This window comes from Ovis aries, chromosome 23, assembly GCF_016772045.2.
Source record: "Ovis aries strain OAR_USU_Benz2616 breed Rambouillet chromosome 23, ARS-UI_Ramb_v3.0, whole genome shotgun sequence".
NCBI classification, from domain to species: domain Eukaryota; kingdom Metazoa; phylum Chordata; class Mammalia; order Artiodactyla; family Bovidae; genus Ovis; species Ovis aries.
In genome coordinates this window covers 23,520,339-23,539,602 of record NC_056076.1, presented here as the reverse complement: position 1 = coordinate 23,539,602, position 19,264 = coordinate 23,520,339, and the positions used below count along the sequence as shown (strand labels likewise).

Here is a 19,264-nt window from a genome sequence, read left to right as displayed (position 1 = left end):
GTTTTTCCAAGATATATTTATTTGGTTTTCTCAGAAATTAGAATAATGTCCTGGCTGAGTAGGACAAGATACTTTTTAAGGTCACTGAGTAACCTATTCATTTCAAGATTTTGGGGAAAAAGTTAACTGCAAGATAAAGCAATCATGTACTCTTTCCTATTAAGAGGAAGCAATGGGTAGAAGCAAAGATATGTGATAAGACATGGCCAGAGGTTAAACAATATAATTTTGAAATTAGAGTTGTTCTGAGTTTATTGTAGAATCATAATCTGATAACTGTAAATGGCTATAGCGATCATTCACCGCACGCTTCTTTAAAGTTTGAAGAAACTTTTCTGCCTAATTCTGAACTAGAAATAGAAGCCAGGTTTCATGTACTGCAATTCTCATCTCTTCCACTCTGCCAAATTCTGTTGTATACTTAGTACTTATACATAATTCATTATTAATAAAAATATTTTAGGAGAAATATTTACACATAAACTCTTGGCTCGACTAAAAATAAGCATATCAAAGATAGTTATTTAGACAACTGTTTACAATTATAACTGATAAGCTCATGGGAGAAGGGCAGAATGAATAAATAAAATCTCTATTGCAGTTTAAGAGATATATATGTGCTTTTCAAGGAGTTTAGAATTGATGCTTTTGAACTGTGGTGTTGGAGAAGACTCTTGAGAGTCCCTTGGACTGCAAGAAGATCCAACCAGTCCATTCTGAAGGAGATCAGTCCTGGGTCTTCTTTGGAAGGAATGATGCTAAAGCCGAAACTCCAGTACTGTGGCCACCTTATGCGAAGAGTTGACTCATTGGAAAAGACTTTGATGCTGGGAAAGATTGAAGGAGGGAGGAAAAGGGGATGACAGAGGATGAGATGGCTGGATGGCATCACCGACTTGATGGACATGGGTTTGAGTGAACTCCGGGAGTTGGTGAGGGACAGGGAGGACTGGCGTGCTGTGCTTCATGGGGTCGCAAAGAGTCGGACACAACTGAGTGACTGAACTGGACTGAAGACAAAATATGTGTCTCCAAGGAGAACACCAATCCAGTTCATTCTCATTACTTTTAAGATAAATATTAATAATATGTAACTTATATTGAGTGTTAGGTGTGGAGGCATTAACACAAGAATCTTAGGTTCATTATCTGATTTCTTCCAAACAACACTTGAGAAAAAAATATACTATTTATATCACTCTTTTAAAGAAAACCAAATTAAGTCCCTATATAATTTTCCCAAGGTCACACAGCTGTGATGTGGAAACCCTAATATGTAATTCTGATGATATGTTTGGAATAATATTCCCTAGTAAAGCTTATTCTCATTGTAAAACTAAGGCCTCAATGAGTTTAAAGAAAACTAGAGCTCTGAAATACTACACATTCTTATAGAGGAATCCATGTACAGCTAATTCAATTTTGTACTGAAACAAAGAATATATTAGGACCTTCTTAAAGTCTTTCTCTTTGAGTGGTCAAAATCCTCATAAAATGTTTTCCTATTAATTTTTTAAAACCCTTCTTCATTAATAACATGATAAAATGGAACTTAATTCAGTCACAAATTGTAAATTGAAGCAATCTAAATTCACAAGATTTTCATTCTGGAGCAAACAGAAGTTCCAAGAAATTACTGTAATACATGAAACATAATAAAGCTTAGTTTCATGCTCAAAATGAGAATGAGGAGCCAGGCAGAGAAGTTCTTTTTTGTTCTTTTTTCCCTGTAAGGCAATCCTGGTAAACTTCCCCTTGGTTCTAATACTGATGAGCCAGTAGTGAATGCTGATGCTGATCAATACACACAGAGTTCAGTTATGCTGTACCCAGCTATACTTTACTAAATATGAAAGAATTTTGCTGACTTTTCCTCCATAATGTAGCTAATATCTATTTCACAATTCAAAAGTACTTAGACCAAGACAGTAAGAAGGAAATTAATCAATTGTGTTCCTTATAAAAGCAGTGTTAAGAGAGAAATTTGAAACTATTGTTTAGTATGAGTTCTTAGAACCATCTTCATGGGAACTCTCCTTTCCTTTGCTACATTTAATTGAAGAGAGCTTATTCTAAAATCATCTCTTCAGTGTTTTCCTGGCAGTACATTAAGGGCTGTAGTCATGGGTTCCACCAGGGATAAATACAGAAGATTCCTTCTAACACCAGTAAGATGCACAAACTTCCATTGTAATAACTTGAAATAATAATATTTCAACAAAAAATCAAATGCAAAGAATAGATATTATCAGTAGATAATTTTTGGAAAATAATACTTCTCCTTGTGATTGAATATAGCTCAGTAAATCTACTATTTGGTGTATATCTTATAAAAGTTAAAAATGATTCAAGAATGTGTATAATCATACACTCTATATGATCTATACCGAGATTGAGATTTGTTGTCTTTCTTTCCTGGATATGAGATGATCCTAACTAGCCCGCACTAATTATCTCTTCATAATTAACTGTCACGCTCAACTGGGATGACTTGATCTATCCTCAGCACTGTCTTTACTGTAATAATTATTTGTGCCCAAATCCGTAGTGGCTGTTTCATTAAACAGATGGCTAAACAGTCATGTGGGGCTTTTGGAGTTTAAAAAGTCACATTTTAATTGGGGACTTAAAATGTGATTGCTGTTAGCACAAAGTAAGTGTGTCTTTCCTCATTTATGCATGTAAAACCTACCACACCATTTTTTGGTCTAAAAACTGAAACAATGTTAGAATTCTCTGAACTTCTGCTGTACCCTTAGGATGTGGTAGGATTTTTTTTTCGAAGTTATAAAAAAATTAAAAGAAATCAAGAATGTAAGCTTATGTTCATGGGAGACTGTGGCAATGCTCTCCATTCCAGTGTTAAATAGAGCTTAATCAAGTATTAGACAAGCCGGACTGAGAGCAACTGTGACATCCACCCGAGATTTTAAGTGAATGAGTTTTTCAAAATAATTAAAGCAAGTGATTCAGTAGTCAGAGTGTAGGTAAGTTACATCCTAAATTAAGATGATATCTCCCAATCTTGTTACTTTTTAAAACACATAATTTGACAATTCTGCAGCTTGAATGACAGGCATATCCTATCATCCCAAAATGGTATACTCATGCCTCAACACATAACTGGTACAGTGTAAAAAGTTGCAGCTCCCAAGGTATCCCTTCTGAACAGGTAGCTTCACCTATGGACATCAGTAGACTAAAGTAAAGTTTAGCAACTATGTCAGACAGTCCTGGATTATTACTATGTCATCACCCCCTTGCAATATGCCTGATCACTTTTGCTATTTCATCTCTATGAGCCTCATTCATTCTGCCAAGTATCATTATTTTATTTTTGTCTTTATGAATGGCAAAATTGAGGGTCAGTCAGTAAGCTATGAATAGGGAGACGCAGTTAGAATTCCATGAAGTAAGGCACATAAAGTCCCTGATATCTTTACTAGCTTATTGAACAAATATACTTCATGAGCACTTTCTATATTTCAGGTACTGTGCCAAGTCCAACTATATGGAGATAAACAAAATCAATACTATCTCTATTATCATGGAGTTCACTTAAATTAGTACAATGCTTAGCATATAGGGTATAACATACATGCAATAAAGTATGTTCATTACAGACTCACAATCTTTTATGAACAATTCTAAAATCCTAAAGTTGTATAAGCTGAAATATTTCATAAACTCAGGGCAAACTCAGCTGGCAGAAGAAACTGATTATGAGGATATTTACAATGTTTCTTTTTTCTTATTTCTATGAATATTCCTAAGTTTTGCGGCAGAAAGACTGATATATTTGCGTATGGGATGCTTCTCAAGATCTCAATGTGAGTGTTAAGCAATAAATAGAAGATACACTTTATCATGTTTCCCAAATCAAGAAAGTTCTGAATTCTGGACCACTGATGATCCAAGCTTTTAGATAAGGATGGTGCCTGTGGACTAAAGCAGCAGGTACACTGCCTTGATACTCACGCTGTAGGGTTTCAGTGGACGTGATAAGCAAAGTCCCTTACTGACCCGACTCTGGCCACATGACTTAGTCCTGGACAATCATGGGAGACTGTGCCTTTGTTCCCAGTGACTGTTCCAAGAAATGGACATGTGATCCAAATACGGCTAATCCAAGTCCTTTCATGGAAATGGGTACCTGAAGCTGAAAGATGGAAGACTACTCCTGGATTGGGAGTTTTAAGAAGCTTAGAGCTGCTGATGGCAACATTTTCCAACAGGTAGCAAAACTCTGAGAGGTAAAGTATTAGGAGAGTAGCAGATCCCTGACGTTTGAGCCCATGGATCCAGCTATGTGAGAATCCTTGGACTTCCCAGTTTGGGAAAAATCTCTTGACCAATTTAAAATGAGTTTTAAAATGTATTTTAAACAAAAATGCTCATTAACCTTCATCTAGGCTTTGATTTCATTATAAGTATTTGATTATGAATTGATAGTCTTTGCTTTGGCCTTAATTTTAGAACACTATTGGCCTTTAACGATGATATTTCAAAAATACCTGGGGAATTGTTAAGTTTTATAGTTGAAACTAAAGCCCATTTAGCTAAATGTCATCTGATAATACAACTGATCAAGATGAGATAAACTAAACTTTCAACTAAAATGACATGTTTTCATTTCTAAGACTTCCCTGGTGGCTCAGATGGTAAAGCACCTGCCTACAATTCGGGAGACCTGGGTTCGATCCCTGGGTTGCGAAGATCCTCTGGAGAAGGAAATGGCAACCCACTCGAGTACTCTTGCCTGGAAAATCCATCCCATGGATGGAAGAGCTTGGTAGGCTACAGTCTGTGGGGTCGCAAAGAGTCGGACATGACTGAGCGACTTTACCTTATCTTACCTTTTCATTTCTAACTATTTATTAAAATTTCCACTAGGAAATATCTTTTAATCTTGAAGATAAGTGATTATATGTACTTATAGTTACTGTGGATCCTGACATCTTTTCTAATTTGTGAAACCTAAAACTATATACAAATTCCATTCATACAATTAATATCACTACCTATTCACACTAATTGCCAAATAGATAAAATTATTTTTTAAACAGTGTTTCAAGAGCTAAAAAGAGAGTTAAAATCAAATGTTGTATGACTGCCTTCTTTAGGAAACTAATCCTGCTAAATATTTTGTTATCAGTAGTTTTTATTTTTTTTATTTTTATTTTTATTTTTTATTTTTATTTTATTTTATTTTATTTTTTATTTATTTTATTTTTTTTTTAGTTTTTTATTTTTTAAATTTTAAAATCTTTAATTCTTACATGCATTCCCAAACATGAGCCCCCCTCCCACCTCCCTCCCCATAACATCTTTCTGGGTCATCCCCATGCACCAATTGAAATGCCAGTTGCAGAATACTGTGAAAGGCAGAGTATACAACAAACATTAGCTTATCTCCCAACTGATTTCTACCACAAAGTAGCACATTGTGAATGTCCATTCATCCACTCATCCTTCATTCAACAATTTTAACTCAACTGAATTCAACAGACTGAGCAGCTTTCACAAGCAACTTATTATGCTATAGAAGACACAGTGGATGATACAGAGATGAACAAGTTAAGAAGCATAGTCAAGGAACGTAACTTCCTATTAGGGAGCTAAGGCCCATATATAAATAACAGTAATATGAGACAGGATAAAATAAAACTACAAAAGTACCACAAAGTACAATTTGCACATGAAAGAAAGAGAGATTTAAAGCTGCTCTTAGCCAAAAGTGAGGATTCCATAGGTAAAAACACTGGATTTAGTTCCCTTGGGAGTTCACAGATTGAGACAGCAAGGGTTTCCTAGAAAAGGGAGCAGTGAAATGCAATTTCAGATTAGACGGCATTTATCATGTTCCTCAGAGAGCAGGTAACAAACTGTGCAGGAGTGTTCACTTTTGTTATTTCAAATGGTGTTGGTTTTCAGGTATAAGTGCTATTTGTTTCTGAAGCAGAAGAGATACAAAGTCCACAAGTAACAGCTGATAAAACACAGCTAAGAACCAAGATCCAGTGACTAAAATCAGGAGCTTTTCTTCAGATTTGCTTACTGCTAATTTTCCAATGTCTCATTCTGGGTTGTCTCCTTTTTCTTAGAGTATATTTTAGGTCATCCAGAGACAGCTTGTGAGTGGTACTGTAATTTCAGTAGTTGTCTGAAGTGTCTTTCTTCTTCATTTTGGAAGTAGAGTTTAGTTGGGTGTTGATTTGTAGATTAAATGTAGCTCTCTAAAAAATTTAAGATTTTTTTTTTCTTAGTATTTTGAAGATTATCATCTGACATCTATTTTGAGGACAAGTATTACGTTCAGCGTGTTATACTGTTTTAGATAGTTTCTTGTTTCTTGCTGGTGACATTTAAGAATGTCTTGGGTCTCCTGCAGTTTTGCCTTGATGCACATAGGTGTGACTTTGTTTTTATTTGTGCTGCCCAGAACTGGTCTGTTTCTCTCTTCTTAGTATTCATAGCCTAGTAAATTTTGAAAAATGCTTCCTCCCTATTTGTTTTAATAGTACTCATTCTAATTTCTCCTTTGGAATGTCTACTAGATCTATATCATTCTAGTCCCCAAGTAAACTTCTTTTTCAAATTTTCCTTCTCTTTTTTCCTTTCTGTGAGAAATTTCCACAGTTCTGTGTTCCAGTTTATTGATTTTTTTCTTTGGCTAAATCATCTTATCTGCTGTTTAACCCATATAATAAGGCTCTAATTTCAATATTTATAATGCCCATCATTTCAGTTTTTGAAATGGGATTCCCTTGTGGCCTTGATGGTAAAGCGTCTACCCACAATGTGGGAGACCCAGGTTTGATCTCTTGCCTGGAAAATTCCATGGATGGAGGAGCCTGGTGGGCTACAGTCCATGGGGTTGCAAAGAGTCAGACACGACTGAGTGACTTCACTTTCTTCTCAGTTTTTGAAGCTATCTGACATTTGTAATTCTCCCTTAATGAGAGGGCAGGCAAGGGTCCCAGCTTTATATGCAGTTTTCAGTTCATGTTCCTGCCTAGTAACAAACCAAACTCCACATCTCCTGAACTTGAGTTGGCATTCAAACCCCAGCCCTAATCTGTCTGGGCTTAAAGTCACTTTTTCTATCTCCCTAGTCTTTTGCCATATCAAATTAAGGGCTTACAACTCTGGCTGAGAGTTTTCTATTAATTTCAAGTCCTGAGAATTCCTTTTCTTTCTTCTGAGCTTATAGAGGTATTTAAAAATTGTAATATTTTTTGTTTTTTACTCAGGATTTGTATGTATTTGTAGATGGAAGATGAGTGAGGTGTATGAAAGGTATTCCATGAGCCTCAGGTCAACATAATACTTAAGGATCTATTGATGAGTCCAGGGAATCTTCCCAACCCAGAGATCGAACCCAGGTCTCTCACATTGTAGATAGACGCTTACTGTCTGAGCCACCAGGGAAGTCCAAATCTGAAAGCTATGAAGGCTGTATTCTTTACACTTTAGTTACTCTTCAACTTTAGTAAATAAAATACATTCAGTAAACAAAGAGAATAGTACCCATGAACTCTGAATCAGGACAAATCAGTGGACCAAGAAAGCACACACTGAAAGAGTTGCAGTTCCCTGTGATGACCTATTTGGCAACCCACTCCAGTGTTCTTGCCTGGAGAATCCCAGGGACAGTGGAGCCTGATGGGCTGCCGTCTATGGGGTCACGCAGAGTTGGACACGACTGAAGCGACTTAGCAGCAGCAGCAGGAATAATTTAGGAGAAGGCAGTGGCACCCTATTCCAGTACTCTTGCCTGGAAAATCCCATGGATGGAGGAACCTGGTGGGCTGCAGTCCATGGGGTCACTAAGAGTCGGACATGACTGAGCGACTTCACTTTCACTTTTCACTTTCATGCATTGGAGAAGGAAATGGCAACCCATTCCAGTGTTTTTGCCTGGAGAATCCCAGGGATGGGGGAGCCTGGTGGCTACCATCTATGGGGTCGCACAGAGTTGGACATGACTGAAGCGACTTAGCAGTAGCAGCAGTGATGACCTATACCAGTGGTATCCAAACTTTCTAGCACCAGGGACCAGTTTCATGGAAGACGATTTTACTGTGGACAGGGGAGGTGGAAGGCGTATGTTCTGAGATGATTTAAGTGTGCTACATTTATTTTGCATGCTATTTCTATTATTATTACATCAGCTCTAGCTCAGATCTTCAGGGATTAGATCCTGGAGGTTGGGGATCCCTGATCTAGACATCAAAGGAAATAACAGAGCGTATCAGAAGAAAGGGTAGAAAGGGGTCAGATTATCATTAATTATTATTAATAAAATGCTGATCATTTACAGCCCTCTCCTTTAAAAAAATGGAGACTCAGAAACATCACATAAAATTGTACAGGAATTCAACCTAGTGTTGGGACCTAACAAATGCCATGATAGGCTTCAGGGACTGAGGTAGGACTCACGGGAAAAGCTGAGTCATTGCCCAGTGAGGTCATCCCCACGGATGCCAGGACTTGTCTAATCAGCATACTCCCGTAACCTGGTTTGAGTTTATCAGGACGTAAAAGACATCCCCCTGCAGCCAATAAAGATTAGCCAATCAGTAAATACTAGGAAACTCCTGCAGCCAATCAGCTCTTGCCAACTCTCTGTTCTAAAACCTATAAATACTGCTGTAAATCTGGGCTTGAGGCTCCTTGCTCCACTCCACTGCGTTGGATGTGGCGGGAGCCCTAGCTCGAGCTAAAAATAAAACCCCTTCATGCTTTTGCATTGCTGTGGACGTCTTATTCTCTCAGTTTTGGGGACTCGGACTCTGGGCATAACACCTAGGTCTCTCAATTTTAAAAGGCCATATGCTAACACTGTAATAAGAAATTTAGAATTTTTTTCTGAAATGATAAAAATTAGACAGTATCAAAGCCAAAATTAAGGAAGACTACTCTAGGTACGAAGGCAGATTTATCGTAAAGCCAATGAAGTACAGGCCCCAGGGTTCTTCAACTGGATGGAACTAATAATACTGAAGTTTCTGGATGTTGTAAGATTATAGGTAGGAATGGGAAAATGAATGAAAATAAAAGTATCAGTATATATATATAAGTGTATCTGAAAATTGTCTAAAGATATGTCTGAAGTAAAAGATTTGAGTCTTCTAGATTTCTCTGTATTAAAAAATTTACTGTGCATTTTTTCTAATTGTAGATATATATTCATCCTTCTATATACATTTTTGTTCATAATTTATTACTTTACTTTTGAAAAAGCCAAATTTCATAATTTTCAGGTGCAAGTCCTAGTTTTGTCTCTGTTTGCAAATAGAGGGGAGGGAAGGAGTGTAATATGGAAGTAGGAAGTTGAGTTAGAAGAATTATGCAAGGTGTGTGAGAAGCTAGAAATAAAATGATAGCTGATAAAATTAAAAATTATGAGCCTGATTTGGGAAAGACAGAAAAGGAAGAATAAACAGAAATTAGTGGGAGGATGCAAGTCATAAATATAAAGAGAGTCAGACATCATTCCAAGTTTATGAACTTTGGTGTGAATGACAACAGTGGGACAACTGCTGGAAATAGGTAACTCAAGAGGAACTTGCTGGTGATTTGGTAGATGAGGCAGATCAGTGGAGAGAATGGGTGATAGAGAATATAGAGAAATCAGTGAGGATATAACAGTACATTTCTCTAGCATCTGACTGAGATGTGGAATGAAATACCAAGGCTTTGTATATGGCTGGGATCTACTTTAGGAGTTGCTTTTGTTTAGTCATCAAGTTGTGTCCACCTCTTTCACAACCCCATGGCCTATAGCCTGCCATGGGATTCTCTAGGCAAGAATACTGGAGTGGTTGCCATTTCCTTCTTCAGGGGTTCCTGACCCAGGGATCAAACTCGCATCTCCTGCTTGGCAGGTGGATTCTTACCACTAGCGCCACCTGGGAGAAGGCAATGGCACCCCACTCCAATACTCTTGCCTGGAATATCCCATGGGCGGAGGAGCCTGGTAGGCTGCAGTCCATGGGGTTGCTAAGAGTCGGACATGACTGAGCGACTTCACTTTCACTTTTCACTTTCATGCATTGGAGAAGGAAATGGCACCCCACTCCAGTGTTCTTGCCTGGAGACTCCCAAGGATGGGGGAGCCTGGTGGGCTGCCCGTCTTTGGGGTCACACAGAGTCGGACACGACTGAAGCAACTTAGCAGCAGCAGCAGCACCACCTGAGAAGCCCTCACTTAGACAGGAGAGAAGTCTATAAGGGGCAGACCTCTGCAGCTGTGGAGACAGTAAGGTACAGTAAGTGCATGGCCAAACACAGAAACTTCAGCAGTGCCCCAAATCAAGAAAAAAGTACATGAGTAGAAATGGGAAAAAAAAAAGTCTTAAGAAAACAGGGTGATTTGTAGTAGAGGATGCAATTTTTGGATTTGGTATAAAGGTGGTCATGAGCTCTTCATGAGAAGTAATTCAATATGGTGGTGAGAACGACAACTCACTGAAATAAGGGACTATTAGTGGAGGCGGTCGGAGAAGGCAATGGCACCCCACACCAGTACTCTTCCCTGGAAAATCCTATGGATGGAGAAGCCTGGTGGGCTGCAGTCCATGGGGTCACTAAGAGTCGGACATGACTGAGCGACTTCACTTTCACTTTTCACTTTCATGCATTGGAGAAGGAAATGGCAACCCACTCCAGTGTTCTTGCCTGGAGAATCCCAGGGACAGGAGAGTCTGGTGGGCTGCCGTCTATGGGGTCGCACAGAGTCAGACACGACTGAAGCGACTTAGCAGTAGCAGTAGCAGTAGCAGTGGAGGTGGTGGTAAGAGGTATCATTTGTGAGTATAAAATAATCATTCAGGAAACATGGCAAAGAAAGATAGACTCATTGAGTCTACAAAGAACGATTATAGAAGCCATTACACTCAATATCTGTATCTATTTGGAATCTGGGGAGTGTTTTAAGGCAGAAGATAAGAAAAGGAGAAACAGTGAAAGGGGAAAACTGAAACTACGACCACTGGGATGGTCACAGAAGCAATGTGCCGAAGGAGGTCAAGTTACAGGCAGCAGAAACAGCAGGGTGATCCAGAGCAAGGAAGACCAGAGCGCTGTCTCTGTAAAGACAGCAGAGGATACTTAAAACATTCTACATGATTGTGAAAACTTTTACCATAGCTTGGGCAGGCTCTTTGAGAGAAAGCAAAGACTAAGGTCTACCTGTACGAATAATGACTGAATAATATTCAATGAAACTGAGAAAATTAAAGAACTAAGAGGGTAGAACATTAGCTGTCAATTATTTAGAAAAGTATTATAGGATGAAATTTAGAAAGAAATATTATGAAGAAAGAATTTAGAAGATGTTATAGAAGTATCCTGGGGGATAGTAGATGACATCTATAAAAGAGAGGGCAAAAAAATGGCACAACTAGCAGGTGGGAAATTCTAACAAAATGTGTTTGCTAATTAGCTTCAATTAAGTTAATTGGTCACAAGGAGAGAAACCGGCACAGTTGTGATCACAATGCATGAAGAATATTGTGAATAATAATGGCTGCACAGATACAAAGTTTTTAATCAATGTCTTGTATGGAGGGCTCACGATGTTTCTGGTCAAATGTTTAGTTTAAAGAAGCACTTTAATTCATTTTTATAGTGGCTCTGTTTGCTAAAGAATGAATAGCAAGTGGCACTGTAGCTTTTGTAATACCTATACACAGTCTATTTCACGGCTATAAAAGCTGTGAATTGAAGAAGAATTATGATCTCTCTATGTTAGCTTGTATCAGAGAAATAGAGGCAAAGGATATATAATAGTCAAATTCGCTAAAAAAAAAAAATGTACCATTTCCTAAACATGTAATACTTATCTTTTAATGAAAAAACTAAAACCAGAAGGTCAGTTAGCAAAATTACTGAGGAGGGTATTAGAGGATGTAAATAAAAAATACTGTGAATAGAAAACTTAGAAGATGGTCTGAAATGATGGTGTTTCCATAATTAGATTATTTACATATTTGTTTTAAAATTATATCTCTCCTCACCAAAAACAGATACCAGAGCTACCAAGGAAATATATACACTAAAACAAATTAAACAAACAGATAAATGGGAAAGAGATAACTCAGAAAGATTTTGGCTGTAAACTTCCTGACAGGCAAAAAAGTGAACCTAGTAAGTTAATGATGAGAAAACATAAAAGCACTCTATTTCCGTAGGAGAAACACATTTTTTTTTCCATTACATGCTAAAAGAGGGTTCCAAATGAGATCATTTATAGTGGACATTCACTAGCCTAATGGACAATGTTCCTGGCAAAATTCTTCAAAAAATAGCATGAGATTAATTCTTCAAACAAATATGGTCAATAAATAATATTAAAAGGCAAGTTAATAGGTAATTTTTCAAGAGATTGAGTTTATGGAATTCAAATATCTAGGCTACTTGATCTGAATAAAGAACTTAGAAGATGGTCTGAAAATGAGGTACAAAATTTGAGGTACAAGAGGCAGAATGGATTGAAAGTCTTTGACTATATCCTCCAAATATTTCCATTTAAGTTTTACAAAAATGCATCTAAACATATGCAGCCTGGTGAAAGATTCTCTAAACAATGCAAACTCAGAAAATAAGAAGTGAAATCATATCCATAACACAAATGATACTCGGGTTATGGGCCAACCCTGCCTTGTTCATAAAGCTTTGCTTTTATTGTTTAATCTATCATAGGTTCTCTTGAATTTAAGATCAGGACACACTGAAGCAATACATTTCTTTTCTGGAACAATCAACAAATAGTCTTTAGAAAACTAACTGAAGTAACGAGTGTCAAAGCTGCATAACAGAATCAATAATGATTTGATATATTTGTCTAAGGATTAATATAATGGCTATCTAACTCAATGGTTCTTAAAATCTATTGAAAACTAACAAAGTACTCTGTATCAAGCTTCTTGGATTTACTTTTCATAAAACATATTCTTTTATATTCAACACTGAAGAACTTATGATTTGAGATCATTGGAAACAATGAATTAGTGAAAATGTGTAGAAAATTATAATAATAAGGTTTTTTAACTTTATGCATTATAGAGACTGTTTAGTGCAATGACATACAGATTTTTACTACTTAAGCTATTAAGACCTTTGGGGTCTTAATGATTTCAATGAAATAAGAATGCATAAATACATACTATAATATCTGTATGCATTCAGAGAAGTCAATGAAAAGTACTTGTGCTCTGAATTCTTAAGGGATAAAAGAAGTGAAAATAAAAGTTGCTCAGTCACATCTGACTCTTTGTGACTCCATGGACTAAAGCCCATCAGGTTCCTCTGTCCATGGAGTCCTCCAGGCAAGATCACTGGAGTGGGTAGCTGTTCCCTTCTCCAGGGGATCTTGCCAACCCAGGGACTGAACTTGGGTCTCCTGCATTGCAGGTGGATTCTTTACCATCTGAGCCACCAGGGAAGCCTCATCTTAAGGGATAGTGCAGTGTAGATTAATTAAAAATGAATATTTTTTGTACTAACAACAGCAGAAAATTAGAGTGAAAGTCAGATTCTGAAGTATAATACTAATATAAGGGCTAAGTCGCTTCAGTTGTGTCCAACTCTTTGTGAACCCATGGACTGTAGCCCGCCCAGCTCCTCTGTGTCCATGGGATTCTCCAGGCAAGAATACTGGAGTGAATTGCCATTTCCTCCTCCAGGGGATCTTCCTGACCCAGGGATTGAACCTGAGTCTCTTATGTCTCCTGCAATGGCAGGTTGGTTCTTTACCATTAGTGCCACCTGGAAAACCCCTAATACTAAGTTGTGAGAAACCACTTCTATGGGAATATCTCTGAATTTCTAAATCAAAGTCAGGAAGGAACTATGAATTCAATATTTTGTATTTTGCTTTACTTATAGAGTCTGTTGCCTTAGAGACCATAAGTAACTGGATGAGCTAAGCTTGCTGAATATCACTTTAATACATTCATTTTAAAGTCCAGAATCCCCTATCAAATAGTCCTACAACTTTCCAATTATTCTCTTCAAATATATTAAAGTTGTCTTCAGGTTGCTTCAATGAACTTATTAAAGTACTACAAAATAATTTTCATGTAAAAATAATCATATATTCAAAATAATACACATTTTCTGAACATCTTCATATAGCAAAAATAATAAATGAAAGCATTTTCAAATGTTATAATTTTTAAAATTATTGATATCCTATATTAATTTAAAAATTATGGTGGCAAGAATATTAATGTACAGTATTTAGTTGTAATTACTACCTGTCCTAGTCATGCCTTCCCTATTTGTTCCAGGCAAGGATGAGTGTTCAAAATGATGACACACTCCATGACAATGAAGTCATAAGTAAAGCAAGCACATCAAAATTCTGGTGTTAAATAGATGGCAAATTTAATACTTAATTCCAGTAGTACATGGTTGAATAACACATTTTTTTAAAACAGGCTCAACTACAACATCAATTTTTATCTGTGTTTTTCATTTGTTTAATGTAGGCCTTAGACTTCCCTGGTGGCTCAGACAGTAAAGCGTCTGCCTACAATGCGGGAGACCCAGTTTCAATCCCTGGGTGGGGAAGATCCCCTTGGAAAGGAAATGGCACCCCATTCCAGTATTCTTGCCTGGAAAATCCCATGGACAGAGGAGCCTGGTAGGCTACAGTCCGTGAGGTCGCAAAGAAAGAGTCGGACACAACTGCGCGACTTCACTTCACTCACTTTGTATTTTTACTTAAGCACTTCACTTCCTACAACTGTAACCTCAAAGAATCATGATTAGGAAACATGCTAAATTTATTTAACAAGTCAGGCATCTCATATTCCTCATTACTTTGTGAGAGTTATACACATTATACATATACGGATAAAGGAACAAAGAGATGAACAATTGAAAATTATTAAAAATGAAATACAAAGCATTTCTTTATAATGTTTTACTTCATGATTAGTTTGCAAACCGACATGGTTTTATATCAACTTTTTTGTCCTCTATGCATAGCACAAAGCTGAAAACACACAGGTGTTCATATTTGGTAAATAAATACAGCTAATAAAAAACCTGTGACTGTCTCAAATACACTTTATCGAAATTAAGAATTCTGCATGACAAACTGAAGTAATGTGCCTAGGTTACACAGCACCATAGTTCTGGTGAACCTAGAACTCCACACCATACTCTCTGGGGACCAAGCCTTGTGTTAGAGACCAGCTTGACTGACTACCTCTCTATAAGAAACGGTCATTTTCCTTTTAAAATTTCAAAGATATTCTCATAAGTCAATGTAGAAAAATGGATAATAAGGGATTTTATTACTTGTCATTTGTTTTTATCTGAAAAGCTCTTTCTCATATAGGATACTCTGAAACCTCTCCTAAATCTGTACCAACTCCTGCTCTATGATACCTAGTAAATTAGAGGCATTGATCACAAACACAAAGAGTTTGGCTTTCACAGAGGCTTCTCAAAGGTACAAATAAAATAGTTTCAGAAAAGTTCTAGTACTTGTCCACTCAAGTACATAAAAATATTGAGAAATTTTAAAAATATATTGTAAAAACTACTTCTAGGTACAACTACTCAATCAAGCTGAGGTAGAATAAAGTTGAAAAACCACTGATATTTAATTTCCAGCCATAAATACCTAACACTGGCATAATATCATCCATCTATAAAGCCAAGCTGAATCTAAAAGTTCATGTTAACCATCCACAAGACAGACACACAAATATACCGAGTACACAAAAGCTTCATTTTTCACATAAGGAGTTTCATTCCCTGATCTTTGTTTTCAAGGCCTGCTATTTGTAAACTGTTGGTATGAAAATGATACTACTTAGATGGATCCATTCATTTCCTTTCGTTCCAGAGAAAGGCATTCTCTTATGCCATCTAAAGCAACCATTGGTGCTTCAGTTCAAGACTTGATTAACCTTAGATCTGCTTCAGCAGTAACAGAAAGAAAACACACAAGAATGGGACGCTGATTCTTGCTGGTGTTCACTCATGTGACCCTCCTTTTCTAGGACGTGGTACCACGCGGGCCTGTGAGTGCTAGTCTCACACGGTATTCCTTATTGAATCAACAGAGGGGATAAATACTTCAGGAAGATGCAAAGGAGCAAAAACAAACAAGCAAACAAAAACCCCTTGGACCTGACGTTATGGAAAAAATTAAAAAGACACTAAGATGAAAAAAAAAATCGTGTCATGGTTTACATGTGGGATTTGGATGGAATCTAGGGCTGTGTTTCAATTCAAAACTCACCATCTCAAAACCACTTCTTTTCATCCGCCTGCAGGACTTGAGGTAAGTACGTATGCGTTTTCGGGCACGCTCTTGATATTCAGGGAATTGTCGCCTGCATGAGTCAATGATAGCCTGGATCTTTTCTTTGGGCTGCTTAGAGATTGGGACCATTCGGTCCAAGTTCTCATCTACAAACAGCCTGACAAACATCTGTTGGCAAGAGGGAGACAGAGGAGAAGGGTTTGGAGGGCTGCTCTCTGCTGTTCCTAGCTTCCTGTCTTGATTACCGATAGGAAAATACTCTTTTCTGGTTTATGCCCTGGAGAACTTTGCAATGGAAAGCCAGAAACTTTAAGCAGACACCCTTTAAAGACTTTCTAAATGGTTGGATTAAAAACTAGAGAGAGAAAGAGAGAGAGAGAGGCAGACAGACAGACAGACAGAGACAGAAAAATACAGACTACTGCGTAGGAAAAAATCAAGAAATAACAGTAGACTGTGACAATTAAGCACCCCGTAAATTCTCTATTCATAATAAAAATGACTGTTACATTGCTACACTGCACAGTATACTAATCTCAGAAAACAAACAACAGATTCTTTTGTCATGCATAATTAGGTAAGCTTGGAAAGCAAAAAAAAAAAAAAATAACAAAAACAAAAAATAACGGATGACGGGCCGGCTCTTCTGGGGCATAAGCTGAGGCCCCCTTCATCCACTAGGTAAACATGCATACTCACACAACACAACTGCAGTTTTCAGCTCACATTTGGCTTTAAAATTCTAAACAAAACACAGCAATTCTGGTGTCTGGTTGGCAAAGAGTGTTTCATGTACTTTTTAAATCCTTCTGTAAATTAAACAAACATGTCTCTAAAATATCCACATTTACCAACAAGCAACAACATGAAAGTGAAGGGGTAAAAATCCAGCCACACGGGGAGGGTGGCAAGACTCACATTAAAAGCTTTTAGCCGCTCAGCCTCCACGCCATCTGTCTCGTTAGCTTTCTCAGAATCTTCGTGGTCATCGTGGTCATCTTCATCCTCATCTCCCCTGTTTAGAGACAGATCCTCAGCACCCCGATCCACACTCTCATTTTTGCCTGAGTCGTAGCTTGAATAGCTATGCGCAGGGGACTGAAAAGAAAAGAAGAAATTGCTGCTTTGAAATTCCTTGCATGAGCTAATAAATTCTGTTTTGCTTTTAATGTCAACCGTTTCTCAAAACTTCAGTTTAAATAAGCTGATAATTCTAGAGCTGTGGCTATTTTCACTTAAATCAAAATTAACTTAAATGAAATCAAATTAAAACTTCATTTCTTCTGTCACACCATTCACATGGTGAGTGCTCAATAGCCACATAGAACATTTCCGTCACTGCAGAAAGATTTATTGAATTTAGCTTTTTGAGAGTGATTACTGTTTCCATTCAATATACATTTTGCAGAACAAAAAACAACCTGCAATCAGTTTTGCAAAGGAATCGTTGACTCACATATTCTTGGAATAGAGATGACATCAGAGCTTCGTCCACCTAACTGCATTAGTATTCTTGAAACAGATTAGGGAACTGAGGGGTAGGTATATTTCACGGATTTGCCCAACAAGGACTATACAAAATATTGATGCTAGGATTGCTAGGACAACATGTTTTCAGGTCACTTTATAATTTGTCTATGAGTCTAAAGATGGCATCTGATTTTGGTTTAGAAAAAAGTAATTAGGTTTCCTTCTAATCATTTGTCAAGCTTAGTGCTTCATAATGTACTAATGAAGGCCAACCAAGACAAGTTTCACAAACATAGATAATTGTGTCCAAGACCAACTATGGGTCCTGCTGCGATATCCTTTACTTCCTTGTTAGCCGAGCATCTGTTCCAATCCTGTGGGCACCAACCTCTTCTACCCTAGGTATCACTGCTTCAAACCTTTAGCCCCAGATGAAGAAAGTGTGCCTGTGACTAAAATCAAGTTGAATCTAGCAGAGCTAAGAAGAGTAGAAACAGTCCTGGGAAATCATTTGAGCATCTAGATTCAACAGTGCTGGAAATGAAAAGAACTCAAGGATCTTTCCAGCTGTGTGATATTACATCCTTTCAACCACCCCTTTATATTTTTGCTTAAATCTGAGTTTCAATCATTTGCAGTGGAGCTTGGAGTAGTACAGAAACCAGTCATTACTGGGTCAGATTAACAACCCCAAGTTTCATATATGATAACTTAGATACCCAGGTCACCCCAGCTGGTATGTATAATTTCTGTAAAGAACAGAAACTGTTCTGAAATCTAACAGCAACGTCAAATACTTTTGAAAGACCTTTACAATGGGAAATTTTAAATCATTAGCCTTCAAAACTGCCTCCATGCAATGACAACATATGTATTGAATGCTTTAAGGACTGCACTACTATATTATTACCATAAAATCAGAGAGAACAAAACTAAAAAAGATCACTGACATTAAAAGTAGAGTTACAATTTAAAATAAAGCCTATTTTTATAGTTCAGATCATTAACAAGGTAGAATAACCTAATCAAATATAAGGCACATATTCCATAGGTTTGAAAAATACACCATATATGCCTTTTAAATGGTAGTATTTTTAAAGTGTTATAACACACTTATCTGAATATTAATATGCTGGGCTAATTTATTCTCTCTAGATATGATGTGAGACGCACAAGCCGGCAGTCTACTACAGATAGTACCACTTAGCACCATGAAGGATGTTCATGGACCGCCCTAGGCAGTCAAGGTAAAAAAATCCATGTTAGACCTGAGAATATTCAGGATCTAAACCGAGAACATAATCAATGTTGTTGTCTTTAATCCTTTGACAAAATAAACTAAAATTTTTGTAACTCTGAATTCTCTTTCGCAGATGGTATGTCATTTCTTGCCTGTCTCACTGTTGAAGATCTAAAAGCTTTCAAGACTAACTGGATTAAGTTCAGTTTCCACAGATTCCCACTTCAACCTCAGTCTATTTGAGTCTTTCCTTTCACTGTAAA

At 37.2% G+C, this 19,264-nt stretch overlaps 1 protein-coding gene across 7 annotated transcripts in view; it reads right to left on the bottom strand.

Annotated features, from left to right (window-relative positions):
• Nucleotides 1–19,264, bottom strand: part of NOL4 (nucleolar protein 4) — a 461,414-nt gene that overhangs the window by 120,959 nt on the left and 321,191 nt on the right. For 4 of the 7 annotated variants that reach the window (XM_027960833.3, XM_042239579.2, XM_042239580.2 and 1 more), the window contains 2 exons: nt 17,210–17,389; nt 16,268–16,459 (listed from right to left, as the gene is read on the bottom strand). In XM_027960833.3, the coding sequence (XP_027816634.2) occupies nt 16,268–16,459; nt 17,210–17,389 (372 nt within the window). The remainder of the gene's footprint in view (nt 1–16,267; nt 16,460–17,209; nt 17,390–19,264) is intronic. The other 3 variants (XM_042239581.2, XM_042239576.2, XM_042239577.2) reach the window with 1 other exon arrangement.